Source organism: Bombus huntii, chromosome 10 (genome assembly GCF_024542735.1).
Source record: "Bombus huntii isolate Logan2020A chromosome 10, iyBomHunt1.1, whole genome shotgun sequence".
Classification (NCBI taxonomy): domain Eukaryota; kingdom Metazoa; phylum Arthropoda; class Insecta; order Hymenoptera; family Apidae; genus Bombus; species Bombus huntii.
This window is the reverse complement of record NC_066247.1, coordinates 9,368,820-9,388,991: the sequence shown is the minus strand read 5'-3', so window position 1 is coordinate 9,388,991 and position 20,172 is coordinate 9,368,820. Positions and strand designations below refer to the sequence as shown.

At 41.5% G+C, this 20,172-nt stretch overlaps 3 protein-coding genes and 1 long non-coding RNA gene across 4 annotated transcripts; 3 read left to right on the top strand and 1 right to left on the bottom strand.

The window, feature by feature from the left end:
* The first annotated feature begins 18 nt into the window (after nt 1–18).
* Nucleotides 19–6,307, top strand: LOC126870200 (uncharacterized). The gene is made up of 2 exons (XR_007691227.1): nt 19–199; nt 1,625–6,307. It is a non-coding gene; the product is annotated as an uncharacterized LOC126870200 (long non-coding RNA).
* Nucleotides 6,308–8,644: 2,337 nt separating this feature from the next.
* Nucleotides 8,645–9,382, top strand: LOC126870534 (uncharacterized). The gene has a single exon (XM_050628334.1). It carries the CDS (start codon nt 8,645–8,647, stop codon nt 9,380–9,382), a length of 738 nt encoding a protein of 245 aa, XP_050484291.1.
* A 5,840-nt stretch (nt 9,383–15,222) lies between these two features.
* Nucleotides 15,223–18,757, top strand: LOC126870533 (katanin p60 ATPase-containing subunit A-like 2). The gene is made up of 7 exons (XM_050628332.1): nt 15,223–15,226; nt 15,278–15,356; nt 16,168–16,213; nt 16,390–16,558; nt 16,617–16,729; nt 16,943–17,142; nt 17,293–18,757. Exons 1-7 carry the CDS (start codon nt 15,223–15,225, stop codon nt 17,495–17,497), a joined length of 816 nt encoding a protein of 271 aa, XP_050484289.1. The 3' UTR covers nt 17,498–18,757.
* A 168-nt stretch (nt 18,758–18,925) lies between these two features.
* Nucleotides 18,926–20,120, bottom strand: LOC126870185 (survival motor neuron protein-like). The gene is made up of 4 exons (XM_050627681.1): nt 20,056–20,120; nt 19,371–19,668; nt 19,171–19,250; nt 18,926–19,102 (listed from the first exon to the last, which is right to left on the bottom strand). Exons 2-4 carry the CDS (start codon nt 19,490–19,492, stop codon nt 19,044–19,046), a joined length of 261 nt encoding a protein of 86 aa, XP_050483638.1. The 5' UTR covers nt 19,493–19,668; nt 20,056–20,120; the 3' UTR covers nt 18,926–19,043.
* Nucleotides 20,121–20,172: the final 52 nt, after the last annotated feature.

Genomic DNA, 20,172 nt, shown 5'->3' with positions numbered 1-20,172 from the left:
TAATCAGTATCAACTTACCAGTTTTTAACGGAAGGACAAAAAGAAGAGCAGACGGCACACAGACCGCAATCATGATCATTTTCAAGTAGAATCTCAAACTGCCGTACATCTTCGAAAACTTCGTTAGTCGTAAGGGATCAAAGGATGATGTCCGTGCTGCGGAAAATAGATGAGAAGCGGCTATTTCAACAACCACCGTGTAGGTACTGCACTAGCCAGAAGTATCTGCGACAGAAATCAGAATACACTCGTTTTCGCATGGTTGGATCAATTTCGCGTGGGACTAACCTGATTGAACCTAACGCGGGATAATTGCTCAACTCACGACTTTAACCAGCCCGCTTGATTCTCTGTAAATGCTTGAAATTGACGCTTGGATTCTTTCCAGATTAACTAGCTTTGCCCCTCCCTCCCTTTATCTATTTTCTTAGATCGACTTAGACTGCCACAACATATTATCTTTCTTCTTTTCTTTTCTTTTCTTTCCTTTTGATCTTTTAAAGCCCTAAATCGCTGGCTATTTTGTATACTATATATTTTGTACACTCAATTACTCTGTAAGTCATAAGTACATATGTTTTACAACGTTATTTGTCATATTTCAGTTAAACCCCAGAAAAGCCAGAAATATATTTTCAGCATGTTTTAACGCGCCCCTGGCAAAGATCTCAAAAACGAGTTGCGGCACAATTTAAAGCGACAAATAGTATCGCGTGTCTCGTTGTGGTAACACACGGTTCGCCAGCTTTTTAAAAGCGCTCTCCGTCTGCTTTTTCCTCTCTTCCCTGTCTCTTCGTTTTTCCTTGACAAGCGAAACCATTTTCGCGAGGACGAGAGTACGGAAATGACGTACTGGCAATTTTGTTTTGTGATAATACAAGCAGCTCGGTTTCAGTGAATTAAACTTGACCCCAAGCTTCTACTTATCTACCTTCCTTTCCTTTATTTTCCCTTCTATATCGGTTTTGCGGTTTTCCACATTTCCATCACAATAAACCATGTTTTTTCTCGATTTTACATGTTAGCCAATGATTCACGGCAAAAGCGTCGACTGTAAAAATATTTGTAGTTGCAATAGCAACAAGTATGTTTTCTCAAATAGAAAATATTGGGAGCGTACACGCTGGCAAAACAATTCATGAATAGCTCGTCCTCTGCTTGTTATTTGTTTCGATACTGTTAGCAAACAAATTCATGAAACATACTGGTATAGCGTAAAATGAACATAAAAGTTTTGCGTACACTTGAGAGCTGAACTTTGGTTGTTATACGTATATTATACATATACGCATACAGTTATGTATATGTATATATATATATATATATATATAGAAAATTCCTTAGAACTTTGAGCTTAATAACATATTAAAATCATTAACATTAAGGAGGTGAACTTTACTTACCAATTACCAAAGTTTCTTCCGCCAAATAATACATAAAAATTGAATAAGATAATGTAACTAGTTTTAACTTTTTTTTGTGTTATAATTTGAATCACTCGATTTATCCGACTGAGGATGGTCGATCGCAATCTCAATTTATACGTATTCTCATCGCATGAAATAGATCACATGAGGGATTTTCAAAAGTCGATGGAATTTTAATCGCGATTAATTATTTGTAGGTGTATTCTGTGCGGCTAAAGCAGTCACCTAATGAATTATTGAGTACCAGGAATGTTAGCGGTAAACAGGATTGCGGCTATGAATGATTCTCTAATGTCTATATTAGAGATGAATTTGATAATTTATCCTCATAATATGCAATCCGCTTTTAAGTGGAAATCATAATTAACAATTTCTGTTTGATTAAATATGAAGAGCAGATGAATCGATACGCTTAAATCAATATTAGAATTTCTTAACATTTTTATCAAATATTTTAGCACTGTAAAAGCGTCGTAGTAGAGAAATATTAGATTGTTCCAAAAGTTTCTTTCGTTTTATAAGAAAGTAATAGATGTACAACATTTTTCGTTTTATATTATTTTATTGAATTACGTGTGATCCACCTTTTTCCAATTTAATGTAAAATAATATAGAATAACATAAAACAAAATATGTTGTGCATCTGTCATTTCTTTATAAAACGAAAGAAACTTGGGACAACCTAATAGGAATTTACTTTTATTATCCATTATAAAAATGGATTGTTAATCCTCTAGGAGATACGAACAATATAATTGCAATTAATAAGGAATAAGCTAGCATAACTTAAACCAGCTTTTGCAGAAAGCTATTAGCTAAAGATGTTTATTAAACAATGACAACATGAATTTTCTTAAGTACCCCATTTGGTACTTAATCTACTTCGTAAGTACTGTGTGTCCTAGCCTTCAAAGGATGCAATTTTAACCAGAATGTTTCACATTACTTACCCGTATTATTTCCTTGTAATATAATTTATATTTACATTATCTACGTTACGTTACATTCTACGCGTTAATGTAATGTGATTTTTATTTCTAATCGAAGTTATTCAAACTTTGTAGTATCTCAATAAAAAATTAACAGCCTGCAAAAACTTCACAGAAGCATTAGTTTCTTCGAAACTATTGAATTCAAATGGCTAATATTCCTTAACAATATGCACTCGACGACGTTTATCGAGAGAAGTATGTGGCGTAATAGTTAAACTTTCAATTCATATACATATATCGTTTATGAAAAAGTAGTCATTCTGCTTTTGTCATCTGTGACACACTATAAATTCTCATAAGCTAACCAACGCGTAATCTTCTGTAACGTATTAATATAATATAGGTATGTATATCTCGACTTTGAGCAACCAATTGGTGCTAAATAAGCTTTAGTACATACTTCTTACACGTAACAAAAGACCAGTTAACATCTCTGCTCTTAAAAGAAAAACGAAAGAAGCTCTGAAAAGCTGCAGAGTTCAGGTCGAATAACACCAGCTCAGATAAATGACCCTCTAACTTACCTTTGTCCTCATCGACGTCAGTGATTTTAAAGCTAGTTATAAAGTGCACTTCTCAGCCAGCGTCCACGGCAGTCAATATTATTTAACGGGTCTTAACGCGATGTAAAAAGGGAAAAAGGAGGAAAGAAGGAACAGGGAAGCAAAGAGAAGAAACGAATTTTTCATTTTCTCGAAACTGGATCAAGTTTCAGGCTGCTCGCCAAAGAGTCTGTAGCTAACGAGACAAGATTAGACAAATCACGCTTTAAAATTGCCACAGAACTATAATAATTCTCGAAATCAATACGATTCGTCGATCCATCGCCTGATTAAAAAATGAGATAGGATGAAGCTCACTAGTCGGCCTTTGAACTTTCAATAGCGCTTACGGCTCGTATACTCTAGTTTGAATGCTACAATGTAAGCCAAGTCAGCTGTAACTAGCGTTCGCGTGATTGTCGCTATCTATTATTCACGCGTTACACGTTCACCAGACAAACGCGTCTACCGGTTGACATTGTTTTCTGTCCTGAGTTTCAAAGCAATTATGTTGCTTCGTGTAATCAAATCTCGCCAAACTAACGATAAGTTCTTGTTTGACCTTACACAGTTATTAAAACTATACAAGTTAAACCAATCTAGCCTAAACAAGTAATGTCGTTATATATTCTTTTTTAAATCTATATATTGTTTAATAAATCGTGGTTAGGATATAGTAGCTGACAAAAATATTCGGATAAATATATTTGTAGAAACATTTTAGGAGTGTATTATGCATAGTGGCACTATTTAATACTGTACTGTGACTATCATGGTCGTGTTGGTATTATTCGAAACTAATCTGAAAATCTGTATGGAATTTGTAAGATATTTAGTACGAGTACTGTGCATTACTGATATGTACACAACCGAGACGAGATAACGAAGGTACTGCTCTCCATCGTTCATCGCTACGCGTTGCTAATAGCAACGTATAATGCATATATATCTCGCAAAGACCATAAAAGTACCCAATGGAACCACGTTTAATATTTGATAATAATGTCCCATTACAGTTTCGTCATTTTCAATTAATTAAACACGACCCTCTCTTTAAAAATTAGAAGATAAAATACGTAATACAAATCTACTCGAAATCTTTTAAACCTTACGGACGACCTTACGGACCTTACTTATGGTCTTTAAAAGCAGCAGGGATTAGCAGAATATTAACTGCGAATTTTTCTTGGACCGCAGCATGCAATATGAAATATGGTTATTAAAATGTACACTGAAAATTTCATATCCATAAGATACTCGTGCTTGTAGAACCTTGAAAATGAATTCTTAACCCAAATAGTCGACCGCGATACTCGAGAAATTTTGTGAAGCTGACGTCAATACCAATATGTACCGTCGTTGTGCTATTATTTCGTGATAAACCGTATTGATTGCACTTCCATTTCACGGAATTAATTTTTCCACACAAAAAGTGATAACGATAATCGAAAAAAGAAAAATATACTACCACATTTCGTATCAGCATACACAAGCGCACTCGATTTTACACGAGTATACAATTTGCAAATTCGACGGAACGATCGGATTTAATTATTTTTTCGATATTTCAGGCATCAAGTTCTATTTACACATCGAACGTTGAAATACGGCGAAATACAAAATGTACAAACCACTCTGGACATTAATTAACTTTAAACGTTATTGATTAATTAAAGAAACCAACCATTGTGTTGATTTTTACATTTTGAAAAATTGTTATCCACTTTTGCTTTGTTTAAAAATTGAAAAAAAATACTTTTATTGTAAGTCACGAGTATCTCTTTTATTTATTTAAACTTTAGATCAAATATTACAATTTATAAATATATCATTTATTTAGATATACTTGTAATATCTGTTTTATAAGTTTGTACAACCATTTATCTATTTATCTATTTTATTTGCACATAATCTTTATAGACTGATTTTGTAAAGAATAAAAAATTGTGATTCTATTTAAAAACGATCGTGTCAGACTCAAGTGATAAGCGATATATATTTCAGCGATATATATATATTCAGATTTCACCATCACATAAACGGTGCTATTGGAAACGTTTCACAATAGACGTCTTATAAACGCCTGCGATGTCCGTCATATGTAAAGCTATACCACTGAATCACGGCCGCCATTTAGTGATTAAGGTCGATCACTTAGAGTTGTTTATCCGACATAATGGCGAGCAATACATTGAAGACATTATTGGAAACACAGTTACAGTTTAATTTCATTGAGCTTATTTGCAAATAAATGTGTACAATATATTTTAGAGGTTTTAAATATTATTGCTGACTAAACTTCGCATCTACGCATCATCTTTCTTTAACTTTTTTTGCATTTTCTTATCGACGCATGAAGACGAAATGCGTAAATTTTATTATTTATTTAAACATTACTATATTGTGCTCAAAGTAGCGGAATATCGTTCTATTATCAATATATGAAGAACTAAAAGAATTAAAAAAATATGTAGTTCAATCAATACTTCGTGTATTTTTCTATCTCCACAAGACAATATCCGGACCAGTTACGCTTACAGTATCAACAAAGATTTGTCCAGCCATACGGAATAAGTCGTACTCAGTAGTTTAAAAGTATTAACCGCACGAACTCCAGAAACACTTTTGAAGTAACTTTCGAACCAATAAATCCCCGAACTAAGAACTGTCATATTTCGTCTCTATTTATCGAATATTGTGAGAAAATGCAAAAAAAAGAAGTTAAATAGAAAAAGTACTTGGAAACTTAAAAGAAAAAATCTCGAAAAATCTCTTAATACTTTTTACTGTCGTCTTGAGACGCACCATGTGTTAAGCTTCTTCGTAGTTACAACTTTTACCGCAGGTGTAACGAACTGACAAATGCTTCGAATGGCGCGCGCGCGTCAACGCCTACACTTAAATTTTAAATAAATGTTTTTAAATAAATGTTTAAAATAATACATTAAATGTATTAACTTTCTTGCGCAATTTCATTTAATTTCTTACGATATGGAGGGTTTAATTACGTTTAAGATATCTATTTGAATCTTTTAAATTCGAAGTTTTTTAAAAAATTACCTTAAACTTTGTAAAATTAAATCGTTTTTCCACTTTGTTGTATCATAAAATAGTTATTTAAATTCAAACCTTACCGTCGTCTTGAAATATTCTATATTTTCCTCGTCTTAAAAAATCTCCCTACAGAAAGAATAAAGAAGAATAAAATCCCATACGTTAAATTTCACGTGATTGATGGAATACATAACGATAACGAGAACTAACTAGCGACAACAAGCAACCATTAGCAAGGACAACTGGCGACTATAACTGTCGTCTCTATGATGTATGGCGACTAAGGAGAACAGCCAGCAACTACGGATGACATATAACAACCAACTGCCCCACTTCTAAAAGGCAACTAACTTGCAAACCCTTTGATGGTTTCTGTAGCGTGATATACCCCTTGAACGTGGTTAAAGAATGTGGTCGCCGCTGGACGGCGGTTTGACAGCAGAGCGATCTCGCCAATTCAAAGCTTGACATTACAAACTACCCAGAATCATTAGGCTCGTTATCGAGCATCTAGCTTTCAGAAGGTGCTTTATCATATGATATGACTTCACGATATTTTTATAGCAAGAAGAATGGCCAACCTCTAACAAAACAAATTTTTACTAAGTGCTGCATGTGAGCTGCAGGCCGGCCTACTAGGGAAATTTGACGAATGAATAAATTAAAATATATACGAATATATTCGTTATATCATAAAATGCCCGCATTATGTTCTCTAACACCATAGAGGAAACTAAATTTATATATTAAAAAATTGGAATACCTGTTATAAGAGAGTTAATTAAATTCTAAATTATCGATGACTCCATAAAAACCTTTATTTCCTAAAAATGTATATCTTCCAAATTCTCCTTAGAAAGTATCATAGAGAAAATATGAAACCTGAAAAGTACATCACGCTGATGCCTCGATCAACCCTCGTGCTTCGCAGTCCATGTGTCCGAGCGATGAATTCCCTCGAAACAAGGAAAAACCAAAGGGAGGTCTCCTTCGAAGGGCGTGAGAGGGTAAGGGAAGTAACGGAAACGATGATCACGCGATATACTGGCGGCGTACGTATAGAACGGCTGTTGCGAGAGAGTTCGCAAGAAACAAGAAGAAAAAAGGAATCGTAGGCCGACGCGACTATACGCTGTCGACGGACAAACAGCGATTGAGCCTAACTGAAACGAACTCTGTCGCAGTATGAGCACAGGCTACGTTCGCGGGAAAAAGTGGTAGGGATACATGGGAGGCAGACGTAGAGAGGACGGAGCTGCGAGCGTAATCGAAATCTCCGGAAAACTGGAGAGCCTGGGCAAGGGAGGCAACCAGAGTGGAGGACTAGTACCTGTGAGCGCAAAACGGGTGTGGATACGGGAAGTCCTGCCTGGACAAGGAGGAGTTAAACCAAACCAACAAGTGTGAGGTTAGGACGGTGGAGCAGCCATATTAGGACGCGTGACAACAGCGCCGCTACACGGGCTACTCGAGGAACTACCCAGACGCAGCCATATTGGCGCGTGCGTCGAAGCGCGTTGCGCGGGCCACTTGAAAGTGACAGCGACTGGTAGAGTGGCAAGTGCTGACCGAGCGACATTTCCCGCCCAACGGGGAAACGGACGCATCCATGGCGAAAGAGAAGGAGGCAGAGGAAAACGCCAAGGGACGGAGGGAAACGGAACTGGCTGCGGAGCTGCCGCACGTTAGCACCAGGAGCATGACGAAGGCGATGCCGCCAAAGGAGGGACCCTCCCGCTTCACGCTGGACAAGGAGGGAATATGGACTGAGGAAGCAACAGAGGAGGAGGAAACCCCCGCCAGAGAAGCACCCCGAGCGAAGAGGAAGAAGGCCAACGAATCCCCCGAACTCCCCGCGGACCCGGCTGAAGAAATGAGATCAGCCACAACGGCGGACATAGGAGCCGAACTGATTCGCCGGGCCGCCGAGGTGGCCAGGGCTGCCGAGGCGCCCCGCGGCCACAAGGTCACGCAGGGGAAAACCCTGAAGGAGGCGGCGAGAACCATCACCGCGGGCGTGACAGAGTTAGTGAGGAGAACGGACCCTGTCACCGACGCACTCGCTATAGCGCAAGGACGCATAGCAACACTGGAGGCGGAGGTAGAGGCACTCCGAAAAGAGCCGGCCTCGCGCCCCACCGCGGATGAGAACAGCTACAGGGCGCGTCTCGCTGCAGTCGAGCACCAAGTAGAGGAGATGAGATCCTTGCTGCACCGACTGGAGGAACAACTGCAGGGAACAGAAAAAGGAGAAGGAAAGGAGGTCGCCCCTGCCGCGAACACGAGAGGGATGGAGCCTGGAGCCCCAAGCGCCCCAGCGCCCAAGGGAGGCCGAACGGCGGACACCGAATGGCAGACCGTCGGAAGGAAAAGAAGAGGAAAGAAGAAGGAGGCAGGGAGGAAGCAGCCGGCGAAGCCGATCCCCGAGACAGGGGCGGAGAGCCAGAGGAAAACTCCGTAGAGTGGATCGGCGAACACACAAAGAGGGGGAGGCAGGGGACCCCTCCCGCGCGCACCGCGGACGTCAGCGGTAACAATCACCCTGACGGACAAATCGAGCCAATTCTACGCGGAGGTGCTGGCTGCGGCCAAGGATAGTGTCTCCCTGGCCGAGCTCGGCATCAACACGATGAGGATGCGGAAGACCATCACCGGAGGTGTCATCTTAGAGGTCCCTGAGGACCAGGGAAGGGAGAAGGCCGCAGCGCTCGCAGCACAGCTGACGCGGGCTCTGGACCCGAACGAGGTCCGCGTGGCGACCCCCTTCCGAGCCGCGGAGGCAAGGGTGTCCCTGATAGACATAGCGGCCACCAAGGCGGAAATCCAGAACACCCTGGCAAGGGAGAGCGGCTGCAAGCCGGAGGACATCCGGCTGGGAGAAATCCGCCCCGCCCGGAACGGACTTGGCGCCGTATGGATACGAGGCCCTGCCAGTGCAGTGAGGAAACTGGCCCAGGCTGGAAAGGTTGCCATAGGCTGGTCGATGGCGAAGGTCGAAGCCATCAAACGGAGACCGTTACAGTGCTACAGGTGCCTTGGGATAGGACACACGGGGAAGACCTGCACCGCCAAGGAGGACAAGGGGCACCTGTGCTTCAGATGCGGCGAACCAGGGCACCAGGCGAGAGCATGCACTACTGCGAGCCCGAAATGCCTGCTCTGCGAGGCGCTTGGAACACCGTCGGTGCACAGGATGGGGGGACCGGCCTGCGCCCCCTCGAAGAAGGGAACGAAAGGAGCCGCCCGCGGATCCACGGCTGCAAGAGGCAGCGAGAAAGGCTCCCCGCCGCAAAGCGACCCTAAGCCCGCGAACAAGGAGGTAGGCACGGAGGAAGTCACGAACAAGGAAAGGCCACCAAGGAACTGAGAATGCGCATCCCCCAGACTAACCTGGGAAGGTCAAGGCGAGCACAAGACCTGCTCCACCAAACCATCCGGGAGAGCACGGTCGCCCTGGCGGTGGTGGCGGAACCATACAGAGTTCTGGATGGCCCGGAGTGGGTCGGAGACACGGACGGAATGGTTGCCGTCACCTGGACATCAACGCCCGGGGCGTTTGCCCACGGAGCCCTGCTGGAACGCGGCAACGGTTACGCCGCGGTCGAGTGGGCAGGGATGATGGTGGTGGGGGTGTACGTGTCACTCAACAGCGGACGGGCAGCGTTCGAAGAATTCCTGGACGGAGTTGGCGACTGCGTCAGGCGACGACTCTCCCGACAAGTGCTCGTCCTGGGAGACTTCAACGCGCACTCCACGGAATGGGGGAACGCCAGGACCAACGCGCGCGGCCGCACGCTATCAAACTGGGCCGCGGGACTTGGTCTTCTGCTAGTGAACAGGGGCTCGACCAGTACCTGCGTGACGTGCAGAGGGAGCTCCATTGTTGACATAACATGGGCCTCCCCCGAGGCATTCAGGCGGATCTCAGGCTGGAGAGTGGCCGAAGGGGTCGAGACGCTGTCGGACCACCTCTACATATTCATGGAGGTGGACGCACCTGGACCTGGAATGCCGACGACAAACGACGGGCGCGGCCCGCCGAGGTGGAGGCACGCGCGCCCACCACCCAGATGGAAAATAAAGGAGAGGAACGAAGACCTACTCCGGGCGGCTGCCATAGCAACAGCTTGGAGCTGGGAGGCCTCGACAGCGACGACCGAAGCAGACGTGGAAGAGGAGGCCGAGAACCTCCGCCAAGCCATGACAACAATCTGCGACGCATCCATGCCACGAGCCACACCAGGCACGGTGCGAAGCAGAGCAGTTTACTGGTGGAACCCCGGCATCGCGGAACTGAGGACGAGATGTGTCCGGGCCCGAAGACAGTACCTAAGGGCCCGCCGCTGGCGACGACGCGACGAAGAAGAAGTCTCCTTGCGCTACCGGACGTGCCGCGCGCTACGGCGCTCGCTACAGAGGGAAATTAAAAAAGCGAAGGACCGTGCCTGGTCCGAACTGGTCGAGACAGTCGAGTCGGACCCATGGGGGAGGCCATACAGGACGGTGACACGGAAACTGCGCGCGATGGGCCCCCTGATAACGGCGGAAATGGAACCTGCACTGCTGACGCGGATCACCGGAACGCTCTTTCCCCCACAAGAAAACAGAGCGGCGGAACGGCCACTGGAAACGACACGACCGCTGGAATGGAGGGACGACTGGGAAGTCACAGAGGAGGAGATATGGGAGGCAACCAGAAGAATGACCGCCCGCAACGTGGCACCGGGCCCGGACGGAATCCCTGGCCGGATCTGGGGGGAAGTGATGGGGGTCATGGCCCCCAGACTCCGGCACCTCTTCACAAGATGCCTGAGGGAGGGAGTCTACCCCCGGGCGTGGCGGACAGCGAGGCTGGTCCTGCTCCATAAGGAGGGCCGACCGACGACCTCGCCGTCAGCGTACCGGCCGATATGCCTACTGGACGAGGTCGGCAAACTACTCGAGAGGGTAGTCGCCGCCCGCTTGGAACGACACATAGCGGGCCAAGTGCCAGGTTTGCACGAAAGCCAGTACGGCTTCCGGAAGGGGCGCTCGACGATTGACGCGGTCAGACGCGTACGAGCGATTGCGGAGGACATGGTCTCCCGGAAAGGCGTGGCGCTGGCTATTTCCCTGGACATCGTCAACGCGTTCAACACCATGCCATGGGACAGGATAGTGACGGCCCTGGAGCACTTCGAGGTTCCCAGCTACCTCGTCCGATTGATCCGGGCCTACCTCGACGACAGGTGGGTGTGTTACGCCAGTAAGGAAGGAGAGGAAAAGCGATCCGTCGAGCGTGGCGTCCCGCAGGGCTCGGTGCTGGGCCCCATGCTATGGAACGTTGCGTACGACGAGGTACTACGATGCCCGCTACCCCCAGGCGCGGCCATAGTATGCTATGCGGACGACACCCCAATCCTGGTCGAGGGTCGTGGCTGGCACGAGACGCTGCGCACTGGCGGAATCGCAACGGCCTGTGCGATCCGTGCCGTGAACGAACTGGGCCTGAGAGTCTCCCCTGCGAAGTCGGAGGCCACCTGGTTCTTTGACAGGAAGAGGCGAGGGACACCACCGCCCGGCCTATGCATAAACATGGCAGGTAAAACCGTCCGGGTGGGGTCACAGATGAAGTATCTGGGACTCACCATCGACAGCCAGTGGACGTTCGAGCCGCACTTCGACTCACTGATCCCGAAGGTGTCAGCAGCTGCCAATGCCCTGTGCGGCCTACTACCGAACATCGGCGGGGCCGGAGACGCGGTGCGCCGACTCTACGAGGGCGTCGTTCGGTCACGAGTGATGTACGGGGCCCCAGTATGGGCGGACGACCTGATGGCAAGCCGTCGCAGCATCCTGCTCCTGAGAAGGCTGCACAGAGTGACCGTCATCAGAATCATTAGGGGATACCGGACGGTGTCTCACGCGTCGGCGTCCACCCTAGCCGCGTCCCCCCCGTGGGAGCTGCGGGCGCTGGCGCTCAAAAAGAGATACACCCGCCGGAGAGAATGGCACCCGGGAGAAGACCCCACCGAGCAGGCGGCTCCAAACGACACAGGAACCGCCGAGGAGGACACATGGAACCTGTGGCGATCCCAATTGATCAACGGGAGAAGCGAACACCGAGGCGCGGATGCGGTCCTACCAAACTGGGAGGCATGGAGGAGTCGCCACGGCCTCCCACTCACATTCAGGATGACACAAGTACTCCCCGGCGTGGGAGCTGCCCCGCTACACCCTGCGGCACGCCATAGGAGAAACGTGGACCCCCTCAGATATTGTGGAAGCGATGTTGAGAGGGTCACAGGAATACGAGGCCGTCCGCCTCTTCTGCGAGCGAGTTATGCTCGCGAAGGAGCGAGCGGAAAGGGAGAGAAAGAAAAACTCTCAGCCCTGCAGGATAAGACGATGGAGAAGGATGGCAGTCAGACGACCCAGAGTCGCCCCGCCACCACCCCAACGGACTACGATCAGAAGAAGTGACAGCACTAGGGGCAACGACCTCCCCCTAACGCCCACTCAATAGCCGGCTCGAACAAGAGAACGCGAGAAGGGGATGCAACTGAAGTTAATTCATAAGAGGTTCCTGGAGCACCCCTGTCACGCGCATAAGATGGTCATCGTGGAGTTTTAGTCGGTAGGAGTCCGACACTACTCTGCTGTTACGCGATTATTGCAGCAGCGGAGTGTCCATGAGGATTTCTCCACGTACAAAAAAAAAAAAAAAAAAAAAGGCTACGTTCGCGGGTCGATCGAACACGTTCTGCGCCTTTCCTCGGCACCAGCGTCAAAACCACCCTCGACGAGCGCAACGCACTGGTGCACCTGCAATATTAACCACTGGTCTTTCCTTTTTCGCGCGATATTATATCAGTACCTATGATACCATTTCAAAGACCGCAATCAAAACATTAAATACCGCATTAAAGCCATACAATAATTCGCAATATTCATTCGTAAACGTTATTGTATATGTGCTTAATTAATCGTTATTATGTTTCGAATGATTTACTACCTCATATTCCATAAGCAGATATATGGTTCATTTTCACCTCAAGTACGATATAATTTGTAACAAATATTTATAATTCACAATGTAAAATATTTATAATTCATTGGAAATATTATTCTATCACGGTATAGTGGTCAAATTTCACATAAATCACAAACATATGGTAGTCAGAAGCTATACTCACGACATGACAAATCATGATGATGTCATGAAAAATGGCGTCCGTCCATATATATTCAAACGCAACGAACAAGTTCGAACTTTTCGAGAATAAACGATTTGTTCGATAACATCTGTCGCGAGCTTCTCTTCCTTTAACGATAGCAATTGACAACTAAAGCTCGAGAGGCTCGTAAGGATGAACAGCGACGAGTATCTAGAAGCTATGTACTCACCTGGGCAAGGAGACTCCAACACCAAGGACGTTGGAAGTTTCGAGAAGCGAAGATGGAAACTGAAGTAGCACGTCAGGTCAACTCTGGCAAAAACTGCTAAAGAAAGAAAAATCCAACTAATTTGTTTCCAACAATAAAATGAAATTAATTTGTTTCACAAATTATTAACTGGATATTATTCAAAAATTATTCAAAATTCGCTTGATTGATTCACGGCCCGGGACACTTGGGTCATGCCATTTTGGTAATGGACGAAAATGGCAGAAGGAAGAACGACCGTTCTTTTCATATTTCTCTTTCCCCGGGAAACGAAAGAATGCCCGAGCACCTTGTTTCATTTCTTCTCGACATCAATTTCAATCTTTTTAAACGAAATATAATCTGAACGATGAAAAGTTCATTCAAATAATGCTCCGCGCCAGACACTCACGAAAATTAAGAAGAAACACGGAAAATTCGCGAATAAAACGGATTTCTTTGTCCCAGTGAGATAATAAATCTCGTACACGTATTGGTTTTTAAAATCAATATATCCACCAATGTGCACTCGTTTAACAAGGGTGATGGAACGTGCCAAAAATCTCTCAAGAGGGTCTTGGCAACGGAAGAGTCGAAAATGTCACAATTATGAATGAAAAATTCGAATAGTTGCTGATTTTACAGTCGAAACCGATAAAGAACTCCAGATATTCCCCCAATTAATTTACAATAAATTCGCGAAAATGATCGATTGCTGACGTCATTGTATTCTAGAAAGATTGTAAAACGATAAGAATTTATTGAAAAAACTTATATTCGATGATAACACTTCTAATAAGAGTACTAAGAGGAGCGATTCTGTACTCACCTTCCTGCCTCGAAGTACCGAACGCAATTAACCGTCCGCCCAGAATGGAACCGTTCGGAACTTTTGTAAGTCACTGCACGGCCGCTGCTTATGGTGGAAATGTAATAGATATAAGTACAGAGCGCGTGAGCGAACTAAAAGCGCGATAGAGAAGTAGAGAGAGGATGTTCCGTCCTTGTCTAATGACGCGCACTTGTACAGGAAATATGTAACAGCGGTATACGAGCAGCGTCAGTGTCCACTAGTGTGCATGCCTGATTAAACAAGGACAGGAAGTATCTATACATGGTGTTCTCTTTCTATTTCCATGTTGCATCCATCTTACTATACAGTACACACACTCAGCTATTCTATCATTATATTTGTGCGTTGCTTATGTGTGAACCAAACATTTCCATGACAACAAATCGTTTGTCTCTTGTTTGATGCTCGGTTTTCAACGGAGTTGAAAGAATTTTTTAAGAGAAACGCAATGGACGGGTTGTTTTTAAAGTAATAAACGGAAATTCTCGTATCCATTGAGAAACGATAGGCGATTTGAAAGTGTCACTATGAACGGTGATTTATCGATGCAAGGTAGTATGAATAAGATATTTTATAATCTGCGAAAAAAGGTAAGGAATATTCTAGATTTTAGATTTTAGAATTTCCACGTCACAGACGAGTGTGTTTTGTTATTTGATTTGTAATATTGCTGCAGTTCTCTTAATAGCTGTTCGTTTCATGCGATACTCGCACATAGTATCTATGACTTTTGCTTCTAACAATTTTTATAATTAGGCTGTATCAAATATTTTTAACGTTCGTGTTTCATGAAAAATCATGTGTAACTCGTTGAATTCGCAAATGTAACAAAAAATTACATGAAAAACCTTATATTATTGTAATGAAAAAATAATTATATTAGGAGGAGAGTCGTATTTCGGAACGTCATCGGAACATATTATACCTTGTATGTGATTATTTGGAACACAATGGGTGAGTATATTATAATTAAAATATATTCCTAGTTCCATTTCTTTTGAATAGTGTCAGTGACCAATCGAAATAGAAATCAGTGGACACCATGGAAAGAGAAGGCGAAACCAAATTTGAAAATTCGACATCGGTAATTCAGTAGTTAAGAATAACTCAATCGATAATGTAGATTAACTAGTTATAAACAAATATATGAAGTATAAATTCAAATTATTCTTATCCATCTAAAAATTGGAAATTAAAAAGCAGAAGACAAGAAATTATCTTCGAGGATTTATATAGTAAATACATTCTTTTGCCTGTCTTACCTAGAGATAAAACAGTTGTTTGATGGTTATCTTATAGTGTTCAGTCATTGCGAAAAATATTTTTAATCAGTTAAAAACTATAATTAATTAAAAACTACATTTTTTTAGGTATATAGACGTTAGCGATGTATTATTCCGGGAAGCTCGTCTATCTCCCGAACATCGGGTTTGCGACAACATCGATTTGGAAATTATCGTTGCAGAGTATGAAAATTATTACAAGATGAAATTTCAAAAATATCCCATATTGTGTAAGAAAATAACTGGAAGGGAAATGACGAGGGAAGTGACAAATGCAAGCAAAACGTAAGAATTTAAATTATTTAACGATATTAAACGGTATTCAACGTATTCAACGTATCGTATTCAACGTATCGTATTACAATATGATCCAGTGTTTGTAGAAGTATTGAGACAAAAGCCAAATCTGTTAGTAAACAAGCGAGAAGTGAGCCTGTGAAAGAGACGAATCTACAGCAGAAGATAACTGATGACAATACGAATCATATTAATCTCGCAATGACAGTGACGTCAATATTCCCCAATGAGAGTGATGGACGTTCATCAGAAGAGCTATTTAACGTTCCAATGGAACAATCCATGCAATCGAAGATATTGAAATGCATTGAAAAGCTTTATTCAGATAATCCGGAATTACGAGGCTGAGGACATCTCATGCGTAAGTTATTTTCGATTAATATACGTATCGTAAAGCTTTTAAACGATAAAATTCCCGTCGATAAATCGTCCAACGTATATCGACGATGACGTGATTTCAGTAACGCTTCAAATATCAAATTACGTAACACTTACTTAATATAGAGAAGATGCCATTTTATCTTTGTATCGTCACAGGAGATCATAGTAAACAAATTAAATGTACATTGGGATGACGTTATAGGCATAGAGGAATGTAAAACCGCTGTTAAGGAGGCCGTTGTGTATCCCCTTAAGTATCCTATCTTTTTTGATGGCCCGTTTTCCCCCTGGAAAGGTATTTTGCTGTACGGCCCACCTGGTACAGGTAAGATACTCGTATTCTTTTCATTTCTGTACGTGTTTACAAGAAATATACAAAACAGGGAAAACGAAGTTAGCGAAGGCAGTCGCGACAGAATGCCATTGCACCTTTTTTAACATAACTGCCAGCTCATTGGTCAGCAAATGGAGAGGCGATTCCGAGAAGTATATACGTGTAAGTTGCTTTGTCTATGTAAGTTTCTTTGTTCCTTTGTCTATGAAGGAGAGATTCTAGGTATAAAAAGATTTGATTTTATTTTTCGTCATTTATATATAAATAGAATAGTTGTTTGGAAAACGAAATGATATCATATTCGTGATGAGGCAATGAATTTAAGGAATTTCGAATATAATATTTAATGAATAATACATTTGTTAAACTGAACAGGTTTTATTTGAACTTGCCTATAGTCATTCGCCTACAATTATTTTTATCGACGAGATTGACTGGATCGCCACAAATAAAGGAGACTGTATATTGTCTGAACCTGCAAAGAGGTTCAGATCAGAACTTCTTTCTAGATTGGATGGATTAGTGTCTAATGAGAATTCTAATGTAGTTCTTCTGGCTACAACTAATTCCCCTTGGTACGTATATCACGTTATTTCAATGTTTTCTAAGTAGAAAATATCGTAATATTTCTCCAAATTCCAAGTATGTTATTGTGTTGTTTGAAGTATTCCTTCATTATTATTAGTATAATAGAACGATAATATTTATTGTAAATATGTTATTAGGGGCATTGATGCAGCTTTACTCAAGCGTCTCGAAAAGCAAATATACGTATCATTACCCAATGAAGTTGTTCGACTTGGTATATTCAAATTATACCTTAGCAACCACTTATTAGAAAATACAGATATTGTAAACCACATAGTAAAATGTACTGAAAGATATTCTTGTGCAGATATAAAATTGCTTTGTAAGCAAGCGGGCTTGTAAGAAATAAGCCCGATATGGAGGAGACTTGAAAAGAAAGAAACACCTGTTACCACTTTGAAATATGAATTAAAAAGTTATGAAATATTAGCAAAATTGTTAAAAAAAAATGTCACCTACAGTTATGCAAATAGATAAATATGATACGTGGAACAAATAAATACGCAATCGTAAGGACAGATATTGAAAAATATAAATAAATGGATTATCGTTCGAGAAATCATTCGTATGTGTGTGCATGTGTGTGCGCGCACGCGCTATAGGCTAAGTTTAAAATGTTCGGTTGTATTATATCCTTGTATTATATATGTCGGAGATGAAAGGAAAACCGGAGCCTTCCCTTTGCAATTTTGAGGAAGCCTTCTAATGCTTTAGCCTAGATTTTATCATAACTGTAATTAAGCAATTGTCATTTGTAATTGTTTGATATTTGTGAAAGCGAAAGTGGGTTCGAGGTGACAACTGGTCGCCGAACGTAGCCACGGTCACGGGATAAACGTTTTGCCTGACGAAGGTGTGGATCGGTTGTATTGTTCTCCCTAGAAATCACATAGAATTGTACTTTAGAGATGTCGATATAATGGGACACACGTTGTATTAGGAATCAATCTCAAGACAGAAACTGCCTAGTAACGGCGTTTGAATCTTTCTCGATGTTTCCAAAGAGTATACAACAAACTTTTGACAGAAATTGCCTAGCAACAACGATTGGAACCTTCTCGATGTTTCCAGCGAGCATATAACAAACAAATGCAGTCGTATAGCGAAAAAGATTTTCATCAGATATTCATTCGTGTGATCGCCTTGGAAAGTGATACATCGAGCAATTTACCGAGTGTCTTAGCAATCGTATTTTTTTGTGTTTAAAATTATTCTACGCATAGTAAAAAGTTATCCCGTTGACCGTGGATTCGTTTGAACCCAGGAACATTGTTAATAGCGTTAATTAAATTCATTATTCGTTAAATTTATTATTCGTAAAACATGTTATTCGTTACTCTTATTATTCGTTAAACTTATTATTCTTTAATCTAATCATTAGTTAAACTTATCATTTGTTAATCTTATCATTCATTAAACTCAATATTCATAATATTTTGCAAAATCTTGTATATTCGCGTAAATATAATCTCTGTTTCGTAAAACAATGGCTAATTATTCGTTCCTCTTATTGTTCGTTAAACTTATTAATCTTTAATCTAATTATTAGTTAAACTTATCGTTTGTTAATCTTATTATTTATTAAACTCATTATTCATAATATTTTGTAAAATCTTGTTTATTCGCGTAAATATATTCTCTGTTTCGTAAAACAATGGCTAATTCAAACGAAGGATCATTACGCGCTTTAAATTTTTATCAAAATTTATCAAAAATATGTTTTTTATGTTTTCTTATCTTAGTAATTATTTTTAAAAAAGTCTTAAAGTCTTATATGAAAATAAAGCTGTTCTTTATTTCAAATAATTGAAGTAAATAAATACAATGAGTTTTATATTTTATTATATCTTATATTATCGTTATATTGTTATTGAAAAAATTGATATAATCAACAGTTCTTCCTGTTCTCTTGATTGTTTCTTGCTTGTTTCAAACCATGATAATAACCTACAAAAGAAATAACATAGTCCATTGAAAATTTAATATACAATAAAATACTTATATGAAATAATTACCTGTGTAATATACCATGTAACCACTAATATACCATGACATCAACATACTTGAAAGTGCGTCTGTATCATTATCTGGTAATCTAGTACATTTTATTAAAATTTCGTATTTTTTTTCCAAATAAAATGTTAAACTTATTCCAAATTACTTATTAATATTAGAAGTATTCAGCATTCCATTAGAATTTTTAAATTGTACTTACTTGGCCATTAATTGTGGTGGTAAAGGAGGTGCAGGTGGCATTATATCAGTCATCGAATTGAAAGATGGTCCCGGTATGAAGTGATGTTTATACGCATTTGCTTCTTCAGAGTCACAATCCATTTTTTCTACATTATATTTTTTCGAATTTACATTTGTAGAAAAATTAGTCTCACAAGTCTCATCGTTCTCTTCATTGAATTTCTCTTCCAAAGCTTTCTTTTGTTGTGCTATTTGACTTTGCAAACCTTCTGATTCTAAAAGAGAACTCAACTCGACTTTCTGTGTATTACCATAGCCTAAACACAGAGTAAAAGAAATTTTTGTCATTTAATAGAATGACTGAGTGCCATTCGGTTACTGTCCTTACAGGCAATGTATTAGAATTTCCCGTGCATAAATGTATATGTATAAATGTTTGCCTTGATATATGTAGTAATAATCACTCGTCTAATGAGGAGAATTATATTCCAAGCAGATAATAATGAACAATAAGTAACATGCATGTTTATGGTTCATGACCCTATATCCCACGGGTCTCCCCATAGACATTGACAGGTACTCCTGCCCAGTTAAGGACCTGCTGAATGACACTGTGATAGACTATGCGAAAGCCTTTACTTCATATATATATGTATTTTTAGTACATTTCTTAATTGACATAACCATCATGCTAAAGGTATTACCTACAAATTTTACAACACACGTGCTGTTGAGGTTATTCGGTGTGTAAACAGAGAAAACACGTGGATAAATTGTAAGGTAGAAAATATATTTAAATAGAAGTGTAATAAGTAAAAATA